This window comes from Littorina saxatilis, unplaced genomic scaffold, assembly GCF_037325665.1.
Source record: "Littorina saxatilis isolate snail1 unplaced genomic scaffold, US_GU_Lsax_2.0 scaffold_260, whole genome shotgun sequence".
Taxonomy (NCBI): domain Eukaryota; kingdom Metazoa; phylum Mollusca; class Gastropoda; order Littorinimorpha; family Littorinidae; genus Littorina; species Littorina saxatilis.
Window position 1 is genome coordinate 149,669 of NW_027128892.1, and position 19,193 is coordinate 168,861.

The following is a 19,193-nucleotide window of genomic DNA, read 5'->3' on the forward strand; positions in this document are numbered from 1 at the left end:
AAGTTACCCCCCCCCCCCCCCCCCCCAAAAAAAAAAAAAAGTGTAATCTGTTCGTTTGGTGCGTTATACAATGCATCTGCTCTTTCAAGACTAAGGCATTGATAATTTTAACACACAAGGATCATTATAGGCCAACATGACTTATTTTAGTTTTACATCGCATTCTGAGAAAGAGCAGAATTCTCACTGACTATGAGCGTGGTACATTTCTAAAATCGCGTAGCGCAAAGTTGGAATTTTCGGCCCGCAGGCCAAGTTCTTCAAAGGTACTCAGACCAAGCGTCTATAGTAACAGCCCGCATGCCTTTTTGAATGTATCAGTAAACAAGTCGCGTAAGGCGAAAATACAATATTTAGTCAAGTAGCTGTCGAACTCACAGAATGAAACTGAACGCAGCAAGACCGTATACTCGTAGCATCGTCACTCCACCGCCCGTGGCAAAGGCAGTGCCCGTGGAATTGACAAGAAGAGCGGGGTATTCGTTGCGCTAAGAAGGATAGCACGCTTTTCTGTACCTCTCTTCGTTTTAACTTTCTGAGCGTGTTTTTAATCCAAACATATCATATCTATATATTTTTGGAATCAGGAACCGACAAGGAATACGATGAAAGTGTTTTTAAATTGATTTCGAAAAAAAAAATTTGATAATAATTTTTATATATTTAATTTTCAGAGCTTGTTTTTAATCCAAATATAACATATTGATATGTTTTTGGAATCAGCAAATGATGGAGAATAAGATAAACGTAAATTTGGATCGTTTTATAAATTTTTAATTTTTTTTACAATTTTCAGATTTTTAATGACCAAAGTCATTAATTAATTTTTAAGCCACCAAGCTGAAATGCAATACCGAACCCCGGGCTTCGTCGAAGAGTACTTGACCAAAATTTCAACCAATTTGGTTGAAAAATGAGGGCGTGACAGTGCCGCCTCAACTTTCACGAAAAGCCGGATATGACGTCATCAAAGACATTTATCACAAAAATGAAAAAAACGTTCGGGGATTTCATACCCAGGAACTCTCATGTCAAATTTCATAAAGATCGGTCCAGTAGTTTAGTCTGAATCGCTCTACACACACACACACACAGACACACACACAGACACACACACGCACACACGCACATACACCACGACCCTCGTTTCGATTCCCCCTCGATGTTAAAATATTTAGTCAAAACTTGACTAAATATAAAAAGGAGGTAGAGACTAATCATATTTTTCTTGAAGAATGTAATGTTACGTCTTGAAGAAGGCCTGCGGGCCGAAAATTTGGAAACAAAAGATGAGACATTCTGGCTTGATGTTGAACTTTTTATTGTGATGTATAAATAAGCTTTTTGAGCTTTAAAAACGTTTCCCAGCTTTCATTGTGTGGAGTGGTGCAGAGGAAAAATAGTTTCTTGAATTCTGTATATGTAGCCTATTTGCGAAAGAAAGAGCTCAAGCCCTCGCGAGAGGGTAAAACAAGTCGCGTAAGGCGAAAATACAATATTTAGTCAAGTAGCTGTCGAACTCACAGAATGAAACTGAACGCAGCAAGACCGTATACTCGTAGCATCGTCACTCCACCGCCCGTGGCAAAGGCAGTGCCCGTGGAATTGACAAGAAGAGCGGGGTATTCGTTGCGCTAAGAAGGATAGCACGCTTTTCTGTACCTCTCTTCGTTTTAACTTTCTGAGCGTGTTTTTAATCCAAACATATCATATCTATATATTTTTGGAATCAGGAACCGACAAGGAATACGATGAAAGTGTTTTTAAATTGATTTCGAAAAAAAAAATTTGATAATAATTTTTATATATTTAATTTTCAGAGCTTGTTTTTAATCCAAATATAACATATTGATATGTTTTTGGAATCAGCAAATGATGGAGAATAAGATAAACGTAAATTTGGATCGTTTTATAAATTTTTATTTTTTTTTACAATTTTCAGATTTTTAATGACCAAAGTCATTAATTAATTTTTAAGCCACCAAGCTGAAATGCAATACCGAACCCCGGGCTTCGTCGAAGAGTACTTGACCAAAATTTCAACCAATTTGGTTGAAAAATGAGGGCGTGACAGTGCCGCCTCAACTTTCACGAAAAGCCGGATATGACGTCATCAAAGACATTTATCAAAAAAATGAAAAAAACGTTCGGGGATTTCATACCCAGGAACTCTCATGTCAAATTTCATAAAGATCGGTCCAGTAGTTTAGTCTGAATCGCTCTACACACACACACACACACACAGACACACACACAGACACACACACACACGCACACACGCACATACACCACGACCCTCGTTTCGATTCCCCCTCGATGTTAAAATATTTAGTCAAAACTTGACTAAATATAAAAAGCCGCAACTGATCTCATGCTCGTGAGAACGACAAAAAACACTTATTCCATTATTAAAAGGGAGTATGCCCTCGTTCTTACAAATTGTACCAAAGTTGATTAACTTTATTATGTACGATGTTTGCTTGCAAATTACAACGCTATCTGTAGAGTTGCAAGGCATGCAGACAGTGCAACTGCGAGAAAGTCAGGTTTTAGCAGTTTGAAAATCCGCCACTGAAAACTGTCTTATGTCCCTTCCGTTAACATGGGTTCTACCGGCGATAAATGTATGACACTGAAGAAGAAATGGCATTATAGCCGGTCTGTATCAAAGCACCGGTCGATCGAAGTATCTATCATCTTACTCCTTAATCCTTGTTGTCATTATACTACTATGATTTACAATGTGTGTAGTCCTAGCTGTAAGGGTTGAAAGGGAAATGGTGGATATCTTAATGAACATTTTGACATATATATAAATATATGTATGAGTGCACTTTTTGTTCTAATCGATAGCATGTACCACAGGCGAAACAGAAGATTTTTAAACATGCACATATGAATAGGATTCTTCGACCGATCGGCGCTTTGATTCGAGCTCCTGTGGTGTTTGTGTCGGAGCCAGTGCAATTTCTGGGGTCACGCGGGGCAGCGAAACGGCTTTCCAAACTGGCCTCGGCAGACGAGAAAGGGAGAATGAAAGGGGGTGCGGGGGGGGGGGGGGGTGGGGGGGGGGGGGGGTGGGGGGGATACTGTTCTTGTTATGACAAAGTGTATCAATGTCGAAAAACTTTATTCTGCATATCGTTTGATTACACATTCTAACACAAACACAAAATAGTTATTTATTAGTAGATTCCAGAAACGGTCAAACTACCCACGAATGGGTTTGGTCGATTGGTCAGTCTGTCACATGTTGGAATGTGATTAACATCATGAACAAGTTTCCGACATGTTTAGAGAGTAGATTGTTGTGGGGAATTGTTCCATACTATTTTGGTTGGCGTCAGCATGTTCCAGTTGTGAATAGTCGCTATTTTTTCAGTTGCTCGATCTGGATCGAACGCGATGGTCGGTTGCGGCCGGTTAGACGCGGCAACTGAAAACTGAAAAGCGACTATTCCCAACTTGAACACTGATGCTGGAACAGTGCCTCATCCGTGTGTGTGTGTGTGTGTGTGTGTGTGTATGTGTGTGTGTGTGTGTGCCTGTGTGTATGTGTGTGTGTTAGTGTGGTGTGTTGTGCACGGTGTGTGTGGTGTGTGTGTGTGTGTGTGTGTGTGTGTGAAGAGACGGAGAGACAGAGACAGAGAGACAAAAACAGAGAGAGAGAGAGAGGGAGAGAGAGAGAGAGAGAGAGAGAGAGAGAGAGCTGCGACACTCCAAAACTAACCTCTTGACAGATTATGTTCATTGAACACTAGTGTTTTCACTAGTGTTTTTCATGTGTCCAATTTTGTTCTAGCAGAATTCTGAACTATGCAACACTCTTCAAAACTGGTTACAGAAAGTGTATTCAAAGGTGAAACACTTTTGTTTACAGTGTGTGACCGGAATGAACCCTGTCCATGAGCACACGTACTATACCTCATGCTTCAGAGAAAAGTGTGAATCATTGTACTCGCAACCAATGTTCGTGAAACTCTATATGGAATTATTTCTGTTACATGTAGAATTGTTCACTGGATTGGTCGACGCGTTAAAAAAACAAACAAACAGTGGCCTTCGTTGCAGTTTCGCTTACCCTTAAATATACTATTGTCATTGGTGTGAAGTTATTGAATTGACGCTGTTGCGCTCAGTGTTGGAATTTTATGTCTGAAAAAAACCCCATTTGTGAAACTTTTCGAGATTGGAGTGGTGAAAAGTAATGACGATGAAGTTTTGGGATCTGATTCCTATTTTTCTCTTCACAGCAACCGTCGCTTCTGGAGATAAGAGCTGTAAGGTTTGTTAGAGACTTGTTATAAGAATGTATGAGAAGGGGTGTCGCCCGTCACCGTGCGTGCGTCGTGCAACGGAAACGTATTAGCCCATTTTGTTTGACAGAAATTGTGTACGCTTGTGCAAGCACACTTGTGTAAATGAGAGAGAGAGGGAGAGAGACAGAGAGACTTTTGACTTTTGGATGGTTTATTGTACGTATGGCCATTGGCCCATATGCAAACCAGGGAAGAGGGGATTAGGGGAATTTTACACATAAACACGTCTTACACATTTATCCTCACATGTTATATAATAATCGTTTACAATTACAACGGTACCATCTCTAACATTTAAGTGTTTCAACATGCAGTTGTCGACGTTTTATGGCGTGGAAAATAAACTTAGCAACGAGGCGACACCTCTTAACATCTGAAAATGACAAAATGGTAGACACAGAACATTCACACATGCTTCCTATAAATCGTTTTCTTAAATCAGAATATAATGGACAGCATAAGAGGAAGTGGTGTTCATCTTCGGCTACATTTTCACAAAAAATACAATATCTTGATTCCATAATAGCACTGAGTCGTTTAAGGTTGTTATTAATTGGTAATACACCAAGTCTAAACTGTGTAAGTGCTACCCTAAAACAATAAATGTCAATATTGAACAAATAACTTTCAACATGCAGCACAGATTTAAATTTAGCGTACAGTTCATAACGGTCCCTTTGTGACACTGTGCCGGACCATTCTTGGTTATACATGTCACCCAATCGGAGCTTAAAGACCCTCAAAAACCAGTTCACATCGCCGACACCTTGGTTAAGCCATACAAAGTTAAAACCAGTTTCAGACAATATATTGCGGATTTCCGAGGCCCAACACCTTTTTCCTCTTTCATCCATGTTACGCAACATTGTATAGGCTTGTTTTGGCAATCTGTCGTCTCTCATCATTAGCCATTTAAACCAATAATTCAAACAACGCACATAAGAGTTTACAAAAAGGGGGCATCTGCTAAGTTCTCCATAAACCATTCTGTTTGGTGTACATGTTGGTACACCTAAAAAGCGTTTACATGCCATGAAATGCACTTTCTCCATAGTATTTAACCGGGAACAACCCCAGATTCCTGAGGGAGAGAGAGAGAGTGGGAGGGGGGGGAGAGAGGGGGTGGGGTGGGGTGGGGTGGGGGTGCGTGTGTCACTGTGGATGGTGAGTGTATGTGTGTGTGTGTGTGTGGGGGGGTGGTACTTGTGTGTGTGTGTGTGTGTTAATGTTTATGTGTGTGTGTGTGTGTGTGTGTGTGTGCTTGTATGTGTGTGTGTGTGTGTGTGTGTGTGTGTGTGTGTGTTTGTGTGTGCGTGTGTGTGTGTGTGTGTGTGTTTCGTATTTTGTACATAACTGTGTTGTGTATAGGTTATTTTTGGTTGCTATCGGTGGGCAGACGTAGTACTATATTTTAGTCCTTGTCTTCTAGTAAACAACATATACTTGGAGAACAAATGGCGCTTCGAGTCATATAACTGGTTTTACAATAAACGGCTAGCAGGACATATTTCGTGTGTCACTGTGGATAGTGTGTGTATGTGTGTGTGGGGGGAGGACTTGTGTGTGTGTGTGTGTGTGTGTGTGTATGTGTGTGTTCGTGTTTATGTGCGTGTGTGTGTGTGTCTGTGTGTGTGTGTGTGCTTGTGTGTGTGTGTGTGTGTGTGTTTCGTATTTTGTTGTTGATGTTCAGAAGTTTTGTTTAGCGAAGGTGTGTCCACTGATGCACACGTACACAGTATCTAATACTATGAACTGGTTGTGGGAAAGCATACGGTGAAGAAAACTGCGTCAGTATATCCAGAGCTGACGTTTCGCGTGTGTAAAAAGCAGGATTGTTTAGTCATAGATTTAAGCAATGAATAACAATTCCGTCTGTGACAAGTGTTTCGTTCAATTCAACTAAAACAAACACGGCATCGGTCTTCAAGGTTCTGTAGGAGGTGTTTTTCTTGACCTATGACTATTATTAATGTTTTGTATCATTCACTCTGCTAATTCGAACATGTGTATCCTTTTATGATTACAATGTACTGGCGCATGGCCTCTGTAGTTCGGATTAGATAGGACAAATTGCCAATCTATCAAGATACATATTTTATCAACAACAACAACAGTGTGTATCCGATGACAATACCAACTAAATAAGGGTCGGTAGGTTGGTCACTTTTTCATTTTTACATTTGGTAAAGGTTTGACTAAATGTTTTAACATTGACGGGGACTCGAGACGAGGTTGGTGGTGGTGGTGGTGGTGGTGGTGTGTGTGTGTGTGTGTGTGTGTGTGTGTGTGTGTGTGTGTGTGTGTCTGGACCGATCTTTATGAAACTTTACATGAGAGTTCCTGCAAATGATATTTCCAATTGTTTTCAATAAATGTCTTTGATGACATATTCGGGTTTTTTTGAGAAAGTTGAGGAGGCACAGTCACACCATCAATTTTTTTTATCCAATTGATTGAAACATTGGTCAAGCAATCTTCGACGAAGCACATACTATGGAATTGCTGGCTTGTCACTTCCAGCGATCGGAGGGTAATCGGCAAATACGGCAGTGCCGTCAGGGTTTTTTTCTGTGAGTTCGACAGATTGACTAAATGTATTAATTTCGCTTCACGCGACTTGTTAAAGGGATAATGTCTAACACGAAAACTGTCTCTCAAAGCCCCAAGAGCTATACAGTTCAGGTTGGGGGTTGTAATTAAATGACCACTGACAAACCAGGAATACCTTAACTTGAATACACTTTTGAGCCCTGAGTTACTCAAATTGTAATTGTCATTGTGACGCTTTTGTTCGCCAGTCATAATTTTCGTCCTACCTTTCGACCCTGAGTATTTCATGAGCTATTCCTAGAGGTACAAATTTTAAATAAAACCGAGAGCTACAGCCTCGTTTGTTTTGGGAGTTGAACAAATGAAAACTCATACGAGGAATGTCACAGAATTAGTGTTTGAGCGTTCTATTTTTCATATCTGAATGCTGTGTTTGGTAGTCATTTTATACCGTGATATTCTTCAACGGACAGTGTGTTTGTTTCTGTTATGCGCAACATGTTAGCCGTGTATGGCACGGAATTTGCATGCGTATGCTAGACTGTAGGTTTGACCTCCTCGATCCAACGGTCTTAATCTGCTTTGACGAATGGGAGTTAGTCCCGACTCCTGACACAGGAGAGCTGGGTGAAGCAAACCGCTCGTTGATTAAAATTCATTTAATTATTTGGCATAGTTTCGGAGCAATGTTGAGCAAATTATTGCAGGCATTTCTAAATTACAGAACAGCGAATGTCCCTTGAACTGTTGTAAGGTCAAACTGGAAAGGTCTATAGACGAATGTATCAAGATGATGCGAAATAATAGTGGTGGCATAGACAGTGCACCAGCTGACTGAAAAATCGGATGATGAAGTATCTTACTTTAAGATGCAAAAGACTGTGCTAACCCTAAAAGACCAAGACACTCAACGTGGTCTGGCTACCATGCCGCTACGGCTACGGAGGAGTAGGAGCCCCTGAACCTGCAGACAGGTTTTTCACAACATCCGGAGCACTCTCCACGCCTCCGACGGGCTGTATTCCGTGATCGGGACGAACAACCAACTCCGATGTGTTTGATATGCGGCGTGCGCTAGATATGGTACCATTTTCTTTCGAAAATATAATCATCGGAGCCACGAATCGCCACGGATGGCTTGCCGATCACTGGGAGTTTTTGCTAAGCACGTGTTTTCCTAAACTCACGTGACCTCAAGCCTAACCCACGTGATCTCGATCGAAACACGTTGTGATACGTGCCAGCGATCCTTTCCACAACAAATTCTGAACTCCGATGATCGAACTCGTCAACGCTGATTTTGTAAAGAAAAGGGTATCATATTGTGCGCGCGCTACATGGCATACACATCGGAGATGGTTCTTCGTCCCGACCGCGGAAAAAAATGCCTGCGGTAGGCTATCAGGGGGTCCTACTCCTCCTGACCACTGATAATCCTGACCGAGTTATTTTCAATTTTTATTTGCATTACGTTTTGCTTCACAAATGACAAATTCATACGAGTGTTATTTATTTGGGCTCGATTGAAGAAAAGGTTCTTGTTCTTGTTATAAAGAGCACTTTTCTTTACTTCACTAAATGTGACACTAAAATTAAGATTTTGGAGCCCCGATGTCTCATGCGGTCATTTTCAAACTGAGAATATGGAAGACGAGATAAGGGTCATATTATTTGATTGTGTACGTGAAGAAAACAGTCTTCTTTCATTGCATACCATAAACGTCTCTGTGCTGTTAATTTAACAGCTTCTACAAGTGAAATACTAATTCTCACTGGTGTGTTGACAACCTGTTTCATTTCACTCTACTTTTGTTTTTGTCGACAAGGCTTTTTAGATTGACTGAGGAAATCTGTAATTTAGCAGCAAAATTACATTTATCCGAGCAAAAACATAACATCTCTCCCTTCATCTCCAAGCACCGAATAGACAGTAAAATGCTCAAGCAGGTACAATCATACTTCACTTGACCTCAGATGTGTCCCTTTGTTTCAATCAGGTGCTGTTGCTGTTAAGGAATTTCAGAACCTTACGTTTGAAGAGAACACGATAGGAGCGATCCAGTTCGACCTTGTCAGCGACTGTTACACAAAGAGAGAGTCAAAAGGTGTTGTCAAGCTCTCCAAGGTCTACGACTGCGACAAGCAAATCAGCGATAGCTGTTACGTGTTCTTCCCTGGTGAGTCTGATGGAAGCATACGCATTCAGTCATGTGGATGTGAAGCCCCCAGCAGCCCTGGTCATCTGAGATGCAGTTTCCGAGAGAGAGTGAATCGGTCAGACAATGATGTCTGCTGGAAGATTTCAAGCGGAGGAGATATACACACACAAGAGACGATGCTCAAGATTAATGTTACCTGTGAGTTGACTTATATTGTCGTGATTATATTTTGTTTTCCATGACGTTCTTTTTTCTCCCATCTCGTTTCGTTTGCTTTTTTTTTTCTCCCCCAAGCAACTTTTCATTTGTTTGAATTTGCTTTTAGTTTGTTTATCCGTTTGTTTATGTTGTTTGGTTTTTTATTTCTATCTATCTATCTATCTATTTATCTATCTATCTATCCATCTATCTATCTCTTTATCTATCTATGTATCTATCCATCTATCTATCTATTTATCTATCTAGTTATCTATCTATCTATCTATCTCTATGTATGTCTATCTATCTATCTATCTATCTATCTCTATATAATATATATCTATCTCTATGTATATCTATGTATCTATATATCTATCTATATATCTATCTACCTATCTGTATATATCAATCTATATTTATCTATTTATCTATCTATCTATCTATCTATCTTTCATTGAGAAGACTTAGACCAGAGGAAACGTTGACATTTAGAGGTGAGTATCTAATGTCCGTTGACTACCCCATCTTTGAAAATTCGAATACGTTTTGATATTCAAATTATTATTGTAGATTTGCAGATTAGTATCGTCATTCTGAAATGTTCATTTTAATCTTCATGCTGAGCATACCATCAATGCAAAATATTAATACTTAGACACAAAAATACAATAGTCAAAACGGACACGTAATGACCAATTCGGGTTAAACGATATATTTTCACAACGATCGGTTCATTGCATTATGTTTCTTTGTTTTGAAACTAAAGGGCGTTTCAGGAAACACCTTGCAAAATATCACACTCTACCTATGTCTATTGGTTACTTAGAATTGATGACTCACATCGTTCTGTCGTAGCTATCATTCTTCAATGTACACACTGTACATAACTGTGTTGTGTATAGGTTATTTTTGGTTGCTATCGCTGGGGAGACGTAGTACTCTATTAATTTTAGTCCTTGTCTTCTAGTAAACAACATATACTTGGAGAACAAATGGCCCTTCGAGTCATATAACTGGTTTTACAATAAACGGCTAGCAGGAAATATTTCGACGGGACAGGGAAACAAAAGTAGATGGGGAGAATGCCCAGGCCAGTCAAAATACTTCCTTCTATCTTTTCAACAAGCGGGCAGGAAAGGGATCTTTCATTACAAAAATAGTTCAGAGAGAGAGAGAGAGATCAGTTTACGTCAGCACTTTAAACAAATGATAATACTGATTTTACTGACTATGAATTGGATCTTCTCATACGAACTCACAGCGATGTACCACTACCACTGTGCACCCCCTCCCCCCACACACACACACTCACTCACAAACATGCGCGCATACTCACACACACACACACACTGGCACACACACACACACACACACACACACACACACACACACACTGGCACACACACACACACACGCACACACACAAACACACACACATTGAAATATAATTGCCATGATATTTGCCATGAATCGTTCCTACACACATCCACAGACCCACCAGCCATAACGAAATTCGGAGTCAGAAACCAGATAAGTAAAAAGACTATCACAATCGACGAAAGCACCGATGACCTGGACATAAAATGCAGCTTCTTTAATGGAAATCCTGCGAGGATGATCCGTATCTTTGGTCCGGACAACAATACTCTGGGCAGTAGCAGCGAGGAGGGAAATGGAGAACTGAACAAGCGTCTGGAAGGCCTCCAGTGCTCCCATTCCGGACGGTACCGGTGTGAACCGGATGGAACCGGTCAAGAAAGGAGTATTCAGCTGCTGGTGAAATGTGAGTAGTTCTTATCTACGGCAAGCGAATCGGCTCAATAGTTACAGTTATTGAGAAAATTTGAAAATTGTAGGCAGCTGATCGTCCGGTTGAATGTTTTTGATCAATCACAGCATAATTACGCACCTAGATAATTAATGTTAATAGTATTCGATGGGCAAAATGGCTTCCCGTATGGGCAACGTTGCTCTGCAAGTACCTACTTGTTAATAGAAAAAAGTGGAGTTGTTCCATGTATATACTAGTTGTACTGTGCCATAAGATTAGTGGAACACTAGCTTACCCGCTGTTTCATTTTCTGAAACAAAATCCAGGTAATGTTGCCTATGTTCGCGGACCTTATCGATATGCATACATGTGTATTACATGTCTTTTATTCATTAGGCCTACCAGTCTATTGTTTGTTCACCGATTCATGTTAACATTTACCTTTGCCCACGGTGATCAAGTTGGAGTTTATTCAACGGATACACGAGTCTTTTTATTTGAGATAGGGCACGTACTATAAAGACAAAGACTTACACACGACCTTGCTTTAAGCCTTTTTGTTTATTTGTTTGTTTGTTTAATTTGTATGTGCGGGTGCATGTTTTTGTTTATGAAAGCCTGCGCATCACAAGAAGTAAGTATTACAGCGGGTTTGTAAATAGAGCAGTATATGCTGTGGTGGCTGGATATGTCTTCAGTTAAACTAAATTTGTAGAAAACCAATTTTTTTTAAAAACCTGATAAAACAACACCCACTTAAACGCAGTTGCAAATACATATTTACTTGTATATAAACGTTGTACAATTATTCGGAAACAGGGACGGAAATAAATTTGAATGAAATAGCAACGATGTTGATACCAGTGATTTGTAATTGTTTCACAAACAGTAAATGTGTTTATCTCACTCGTTTTAGCAGCATACTAGACGCCCTAAAGGGTGCAGAAGATACTGAGGTATGAGCACACGCGACAATGTAGTAAACGCGGAAAAGAATGACACGTACTGACTGACCTGCCAAAGGAAATCAATAGGGCAATGCTAACTAAGCCAAAGCAAGGCAAACTGAAACAATGCTAACTAAGCCAAAGCAAGGCAAACTGAAACAATGCTAACTAAGCCAAAGCAAGGCAAACTGAAACAATGCTAACTAAGCCAAAGCAAGGCAAACTGAAACAATGCTAACTAAGCCAAAGCAAGGCAAACTGAAACAATGCTAACTAAGCCAAAGCAAGGCAAACTGAAACAATGCTAACTAAGCCAAAGCAAGGCAAACTGAAACAATGCTAACTAAGCCAAAGCAAGGCAAACTGAAACAATGCTAACTAAGCCAAAGCAAGGCAAACTGAAACAATGCTAACTACTCACGAACCAACCAAGCAAATCGTATATATTGCCAAATCTGAATATGTTCAGACAATTCTCACGAAACAGTTGGCGTCTTCGTTTAAAATAAGTCTAATGAGTGAGACGGAGAGAGAGACTGAATAAGAGGTTTTTTTTACATTCGGCAAAACAAGATGCGTTACAAAACATCAAAAGCAGCCTAGCTAATTCTCAAGAATATTGATACAAAAAACCTAAAAAAAACCTAGGTAGTTTGATTTTTACGTTAACACAATAGAGTGCAGAATGTTTACGAGTATTTTGAGTTTGTGGTCTTGAAAATGAATCTGAACGAGATACACAACAGCCAGATACTAATTAGAAAATGAAACATAAGCTTTGGTGTTGCTCTCTTCTTCAAAAGGCAGAAGCAGCAAACGACGTGCATTCAGCTATCCCTATCTAACCAAATATCTACGGATCAAATGTCTGAGCTATAAGCGAAGTGGTAAAGTTATTGTCCTTCTTCTTCTTCTTCTTCTTCTTCTTCTTCTTCTTCTTCTTCTTCTTCTTCTTCTTCTTCTTCTTCTTCTTCTTCTTCTTCTTCTTCTTCTTCTTCTTCTTCTTCTTCTTCTTCTTCTTCTTTAGCGTTCCTGGATCAGGCCTATCTATTGTCCTTCAAGCATTCGAGGTTTGAAACCCGGTTGTGCCTGGTGGGCTAAGGGTGGAGATTTTCTCTGTCTCCCTGCCGGTCGAAACAGGTGCAGATCTGCTAGTGCCTCATCCCCCCACTTTGCATGTACACTCAAGCACACGACCACATAGACAGCTAGGAAACAGATCTTGTAATTCGTGTCAGACGTTGATAGAAGCCAATAACAATAACCAATAGACCCTATCGGTATTCCAAGCTCTCGTAATCTCTCGCAAACTTCAGAGCATAGCAAAGCATGCGGTACAGCGATCTCGTGCAAGCTGCACAAGCCAAGGTTCGAAGTTCTCGCGATTTCTTTACTTTACTTTATTTGGTGTTTAACGTCGTTTTCAACCACGAAGGTTATATCGCGACGAGTTCTCGCGATGTTCAAAGCATAACAAAGAGCGTGTCTCGCGAGAGCTGCTCAGATACCGAAAAGGTCTATTGAGTTGTCATTTTTTCCACATGATGTGTGCAACGTCTTGTTCTTGAAGGTCCCTTGGAATTGATCACACTGGAGAATGACACACTGGTAGTTTCTGAAGGACACAACACAGTCCTTCGGGCCAGGGTCCAGTCTTACACGGCACAAAACATCACTTGCACCATGGGCAAAATCCTGCAAACTCCAGCACCTGCAGCAGAAAGCGAATGTTCAAGGTTCGTACAAACTTCGAACATCTAAACATCAGAATGCTTCTCCTTGTCTGCGTGTGTGTGTGTGTGTGTGTGTGTGTGTGTGTGTGTGTGTGTGTGTGTGTGTGTGTGTGTGTGTGTGTGGGTGGGTGTGTGCATGCGTGCGTGTGTGTGAGTGTGTGTGTGTGTGCGTGTGTGTGTGTTGGGGGTAGTGATGGTGGTGGTCTATGTGTGTGTGAGTGTGGGGGGTCTGCGTGTATTCGTGTTGGGATGTGTGTGTGTGTGTGTGTGTGTGTGTGTGTGTGTGTTAAATTGCAGATACAATCTATTTCTATTATCATTATTCAATATGGACCTTTTCATCTGCCCTAGATAATGTGCAATTGAAATGCTCTCTCATAGATGACTTAATTCAATACTAGTACACAGAAAAGTCGTCGGCAAGATTGGTGGTCCCTTCCCCTATGTTATAGAAGTGAGGTGCATCGAACTATTCTGAATTGACGTGTGTGTGTGTGTGTGTGTGTGTGTGTGTGTGTGTGTGTGTGTGTGTGTGTGTGTGTGTGTGTGTGTGTGTGTTTGTGTGTGTGTGTGTTGGAGTGTGTGTGTGTGTGTGTGCGTATATCCGAGTGTTTGTGCGTGCGTACGTGCATGTTCAACAGAAGTATTCACAGTCGCGGCGAACCTCCGGACTTTTTGCTGGAAATAGCACTGGAGGACGTCTCAGAGGGTGATGATGGGACATGGCGCCTGTTTTTGGCCAATGGGGTCGGCGAAAGGGATCACGTGAACTTCACACTCAATGTCATTTCCGGTAAGTTAACAAGCAGTTATATCATACAGAGAAGCTGTGTTTTCTCAAACGTTTGGATTAAAAAACAATACTCTTTGAGAAGTTTCGTTATTAGACATATGAACAATAGAATGCGTCTCGACAACCTTCCAATGTCGATGCGGTAGGCATTGTGGGTGCTGATATTTAAACAAAATTCCTTCTGATATTAACAATAGGTTCCTGACTTCAGTTCAGCCGCCGATCAGGTCAGCTTTAGCCTGCTCGTGATTAGTATCAGTATTGCTGTTCTTGTGTCGTGGACCACGGTGGCAATAGGTTCTTAAGTCCGGGGGATAAGACGTTATAAGGTTTATCTTAAATGCATTTCAACCCAAAAAGCATACATTATGGTAAAACAAAATAGTCTTTAAAGTTATATAACGTTGATGTTATGCAAAGGTTCAGAACATGTAGGAATGTATTATCTATATAGTCACCATCTTGATTTAGTCGTATTCCACTGACAAAAGATAGAACAACGATTTCTGACTTGAACAAGTTCCACACACACACTTACACACACACACACTTACACACACACACACACACACACAAACGCGCGCGCGCACTCACACGCACACACGTACGCACGCATGCATACATACAGACAGACAGACACACATGCGTGCGCGCGGAAACCTTTCAGGTAGTCCTGTGGCGACTGTCTGTCTCCCGTTGAGGTAAAAAAACACACACACACACACACACACACATACACACACACACACACACACACACACACGCACGCACACACACACACACTGGGCACACACACGCACACACACACACACGCACACACACACACACACACACAACACCTGTGCTATTTGCGAAAAAAACTATTCATGAATTCACTGTATGTTTTTTTTGTCGATGTCTGTCTGCTGCAGTGCAAGCTACCTCCACTAGGTCATCAGACAAACCAATAGACATATCTGGGACTGTTCCAGATACGGGGGAAGCCACTAGTGACGAAACTGGCATCACTCTTACCATGGTGCCTTTCGGTGTTTCCATGCTGGCTGTCAACGGCTTCATCATCATCGTCGTTGTTGTTGTTATCGTCGTCAGAAAGAAGAGTGAGTGGTCCAACTATTTATCCAGAATTATACGGCAAACATTCCACCAACTGCGCATATTTTCATTTTGTTTCTTTTATTTGATTGTTTATATGCATGCCGTCTATCCATGCTTGTAATGAATTGTCGTAATTTACCTTTTGCATATTTCTAGTACTTACCTCATTGTCTCCCAGATACAGATATATCCGTACCCACTCATATGGCTCTATCTGACCAGGTATGGATATATCCGCTCAGACTGTTAGCTTCAGTCGCTTCCTGTAACGTCCATCTAACGCCTGCATTCCAGCGTGTTGATACACGGTTACTACACAGTTACTACAATTCTGAGTGACCTGCTGCAGCACAGCTGGTTTAGGCTAAAAATAACTTGGTCAACATAGCTGGGGTAGAAAGTGTTAACCTTACTTAACAAAAGGAAAAATATCAGGCAAAAGATGTTGATCTTAACGTCCCTATTTATCAGATTCTATAGGTAATGATATATTACTACTGCTATTAAAACTACTACTTCTACTTTTAGTACTACTGCATTCTTCTACAGCATTCTGCACCGCAAAGTTGCAGCCTCACTGCGCTTTACAAAGATTAAATAAGTATATTGGACACTAAAATTCAACAATTCGAATAAATAACAATTAATTGTTCAGGCAAATACATCGCACTGATTATGATTAAGAACAGCCCAAAATACACAACACCCGCATAAAATAACATACATATATACACGGAGATAGGATTTCAAGATAGGTAGAAGAGAATGATTTGAAATACGCCATCGTACATGGCCATAAACACATCGTCGTTGATTGCTTGTTTTTAATGCTGTTCTCGCAGGAAAACGATCAAACAGTCTAAGAAACCAGGATGACTCCCCACATCTCGATGGCGAAGAAATTGGTCTGAATGTGATCACACACAGACAGAGCGGAGCTCACATCTACGATGAAATCCCAGACGAACCGCATCCGGTGCCACCCAGGTGCCTTAGACAACGAAGAGGTCATTACCTTTGTTTGACTACAAGTCGTACGGTGCACTCTAAACTAAAGTGTTCCACTTTTGAAAACCTTTTTTGTAACCTGTTGCGGGCACTGTGCGAACTACTATATAATTCAACAAGCACTATTAAGTGTTTACTATGTGTGCTACTTTTGCTAGTAGAATTATATCGTAATTTGTATTTTTGTTTTCATTGTGTGGTGTTTTTTTTAGCGGGGGGGGGGGGGGGGAGGGGGCTGGGGGGGGGGGGAGGGGGCTGGGGGGGGGGGGGGAGGGGGTGGGTGGAATTGGCCGAGTTAGTTTCCTCTTTGGTCGTCTATTTATGTGTTGACCTAACTTTATCTATTTGTATCTCTTTTTTTTCTTCCTCTTCAATATATCGGCTTTCAATTTTCAGATCCCATCGACTCCAGACCTCCCGCACCCCCACCCATACGTTTTGCAAACAGTCTGTCGACTTCTGATGAGTCCTCTTCGACGGACGACAGTCACAACAACGGAGACACCGAAATTCTTACTCTCCCATCGCCTGTTCATCACGATGGCAAGCAGTCAAAGGAATCAAGTGAAGACGATTCACACCCTCACCCGACTAGCGCGGCTTCCACCACAGACGATCAGTCAATTGGTTGTGATGACGATGACGATTATGATGATGCGTATGCCCTTTCCATTTCGGATCGGGGTGAAGAAAAACCACGTCCATCCGCCAGACCCTTCTCTAGAAGAAAAAGCCAGCTCGACCTTTCTGCCGAAGGAGATGAAGATGGGCGTACCGTCCCACCTCGCTGTCCAAAACGACAAGTGCGTACAACACGTTTGCACCATCCTGCGCAGCGTCTTACTAATTATAAGTGCAAGTCATCAAGACCCCCTGATGAAGCAGGCGTGCGTGGCACTCACCTGCCTGAGACCAGCATAGACAAACAAACAGACAAGGATGGATATCTCCACCCCGCTTCTCCCCCTTCCCTTCAAGAACAGCACACAGAAAAGCTATCATGCGACGACGCATACCTCCATCCCATTTCTTCCCCTTCCCTTCAAGAACAGCACACAGAAAAGCTATCATGCGACGACGCATACCTCCATCCCATTTCTTCCCCTTCCCTTCAAGAACAGCACACAGAAAAGCTATCATGCGACGACGCATACCTCCACCCCGCTTCTCCCCCTTCCCTTCAAGAACAGCACACAGAAAAGCTATCATGCGACGACGCATACCTCCATCCCATTTCTTCCCCTTCCCTTCAAGAACAGCACACAGAAAAGCTATCATGCGACGACGCATACCTCCATCCCATTTCTTCCCCTTCCCTTCAAGAACAGCACACAGAAAAGCTATCATGCGACGACGCATACCTCCATCCCATTTCTTCCCCTTCCCTTCAAGAACAGCACACAGAAAAGCTATCATGCGACGACGCATACCTCCATCCCATTTCTTCCCCTTCCCTTCAAGAACAGCACAAAGAAAAGCTATCATGCGACGACGCATACCTCCATCCCATTTCTTCCCCTTCCCTTCAAGAACAGCACAAAGAAAAGCTATCATGCGACGACGCATACCTCCATCCCATTTCTTCCCCTTCCCTTCAAGAGCAGCACACAGAAAAGCTATCATGCGACGACGCATACCTCCATCCCATTTCTTCCCCTTCCCTTCAAGAGCAGCACAAAGAAAAGCTATCATGCGACGACGCATACCTCCATCCCATTTCTTCCCCTTCCCTTCAAGAACAGCACACAGAAAAGCTATCATGCGACGACGCATACCTCCATCCCATTTCTTCCCCTTCCCTTCAAGAACAGCACAAAGAAAAGCTATCATGCGACGACGCATACCTCCATCCCATTTCTTCCCCTTCCCTTCAAGAACAGCACAAAGAAAAGCTATCATGCGACGACGCATACCTCCATCCCATTTCTTCCCCTTCCCTTCAAGAACAGCACACAGAAAAGCTATCATGCGACGACGCATACCTCCATCCCATTTCTTCCCCTTCCCTTCAAGAGCAGCAGACTCAGTCACCGGGTCAGACTGATGCAGACACAAACCAGCTGACTACCGATCTTCAGTCAAGCCGACACTCAAAGGTTTTCATCGTAGACGACACATACACACACCTAACTTCTCCAGATTCACAACAAGGCGATCAGTCGGCTGACAGTCTGGGCGAAGAGCGATACCAGTACACAATGCTTCCGAAAACAAAGCTTCCAAAAGCTCCCGACTCGCAAAAACGTACTGCATCAGATGACTATCTGCAAGCCATTTCCCCGGTCGGGAAAAACAGGACGGAGATGCAATATGGCCGATCCTCTGACGGTCTGGGCGAAGAGACAGATGTTGATATCCACCTTACTCAGAAGACCCACATTACGAACGAGTCTCATCCCGCCAAGAAGTTTCACTCTACCAGCAAGTCCTACCCTACCAAGAAGTCCCACCCAGCCAGTGAGTCCCACCCTACCAGCAAGTCCCACCCTACCAGCAAGTCCCACCCTACTAAAGAGTTCCACGTTACGAACGTGTCCCACCCAACAAACAAGTCCGACCCTACCAACAAATCCCAACCTAGCAACAAATCTGTTGAAAACAAAGTGACAGGGTGCGA

The 19,193-nt window shown here is 42.0% G+C and overlaps 1 protein-coding gene across 1 annotated transcript; it reads left to right on the top strand.

Moving 5' to 3' along the window:
* Positions 1-10,840: 10,840 nt before the first annotated feature.
* LOC138957211 (uncharacterized) lies at positions 10,841-19,033 on the top strand (the record flags this gene model as incomplete). The annotated part of the gene is made up of 7 exons (XM_070328364.1): positions 10,841-11,009; positions 13,515-13,680; positions 14,319-14,470; positions 15,382-15,570; positions 16,411-16,575; positions 16,973-17,923; positions 18,833-19,033. Coding segments are annotated over exons 1-7 (1,993 nt in total), but the record flags the coding sequence as incomplete, so codon positions are not given.
* Positions 19,034-19,193: the final 160 nt, after the last annotated feature.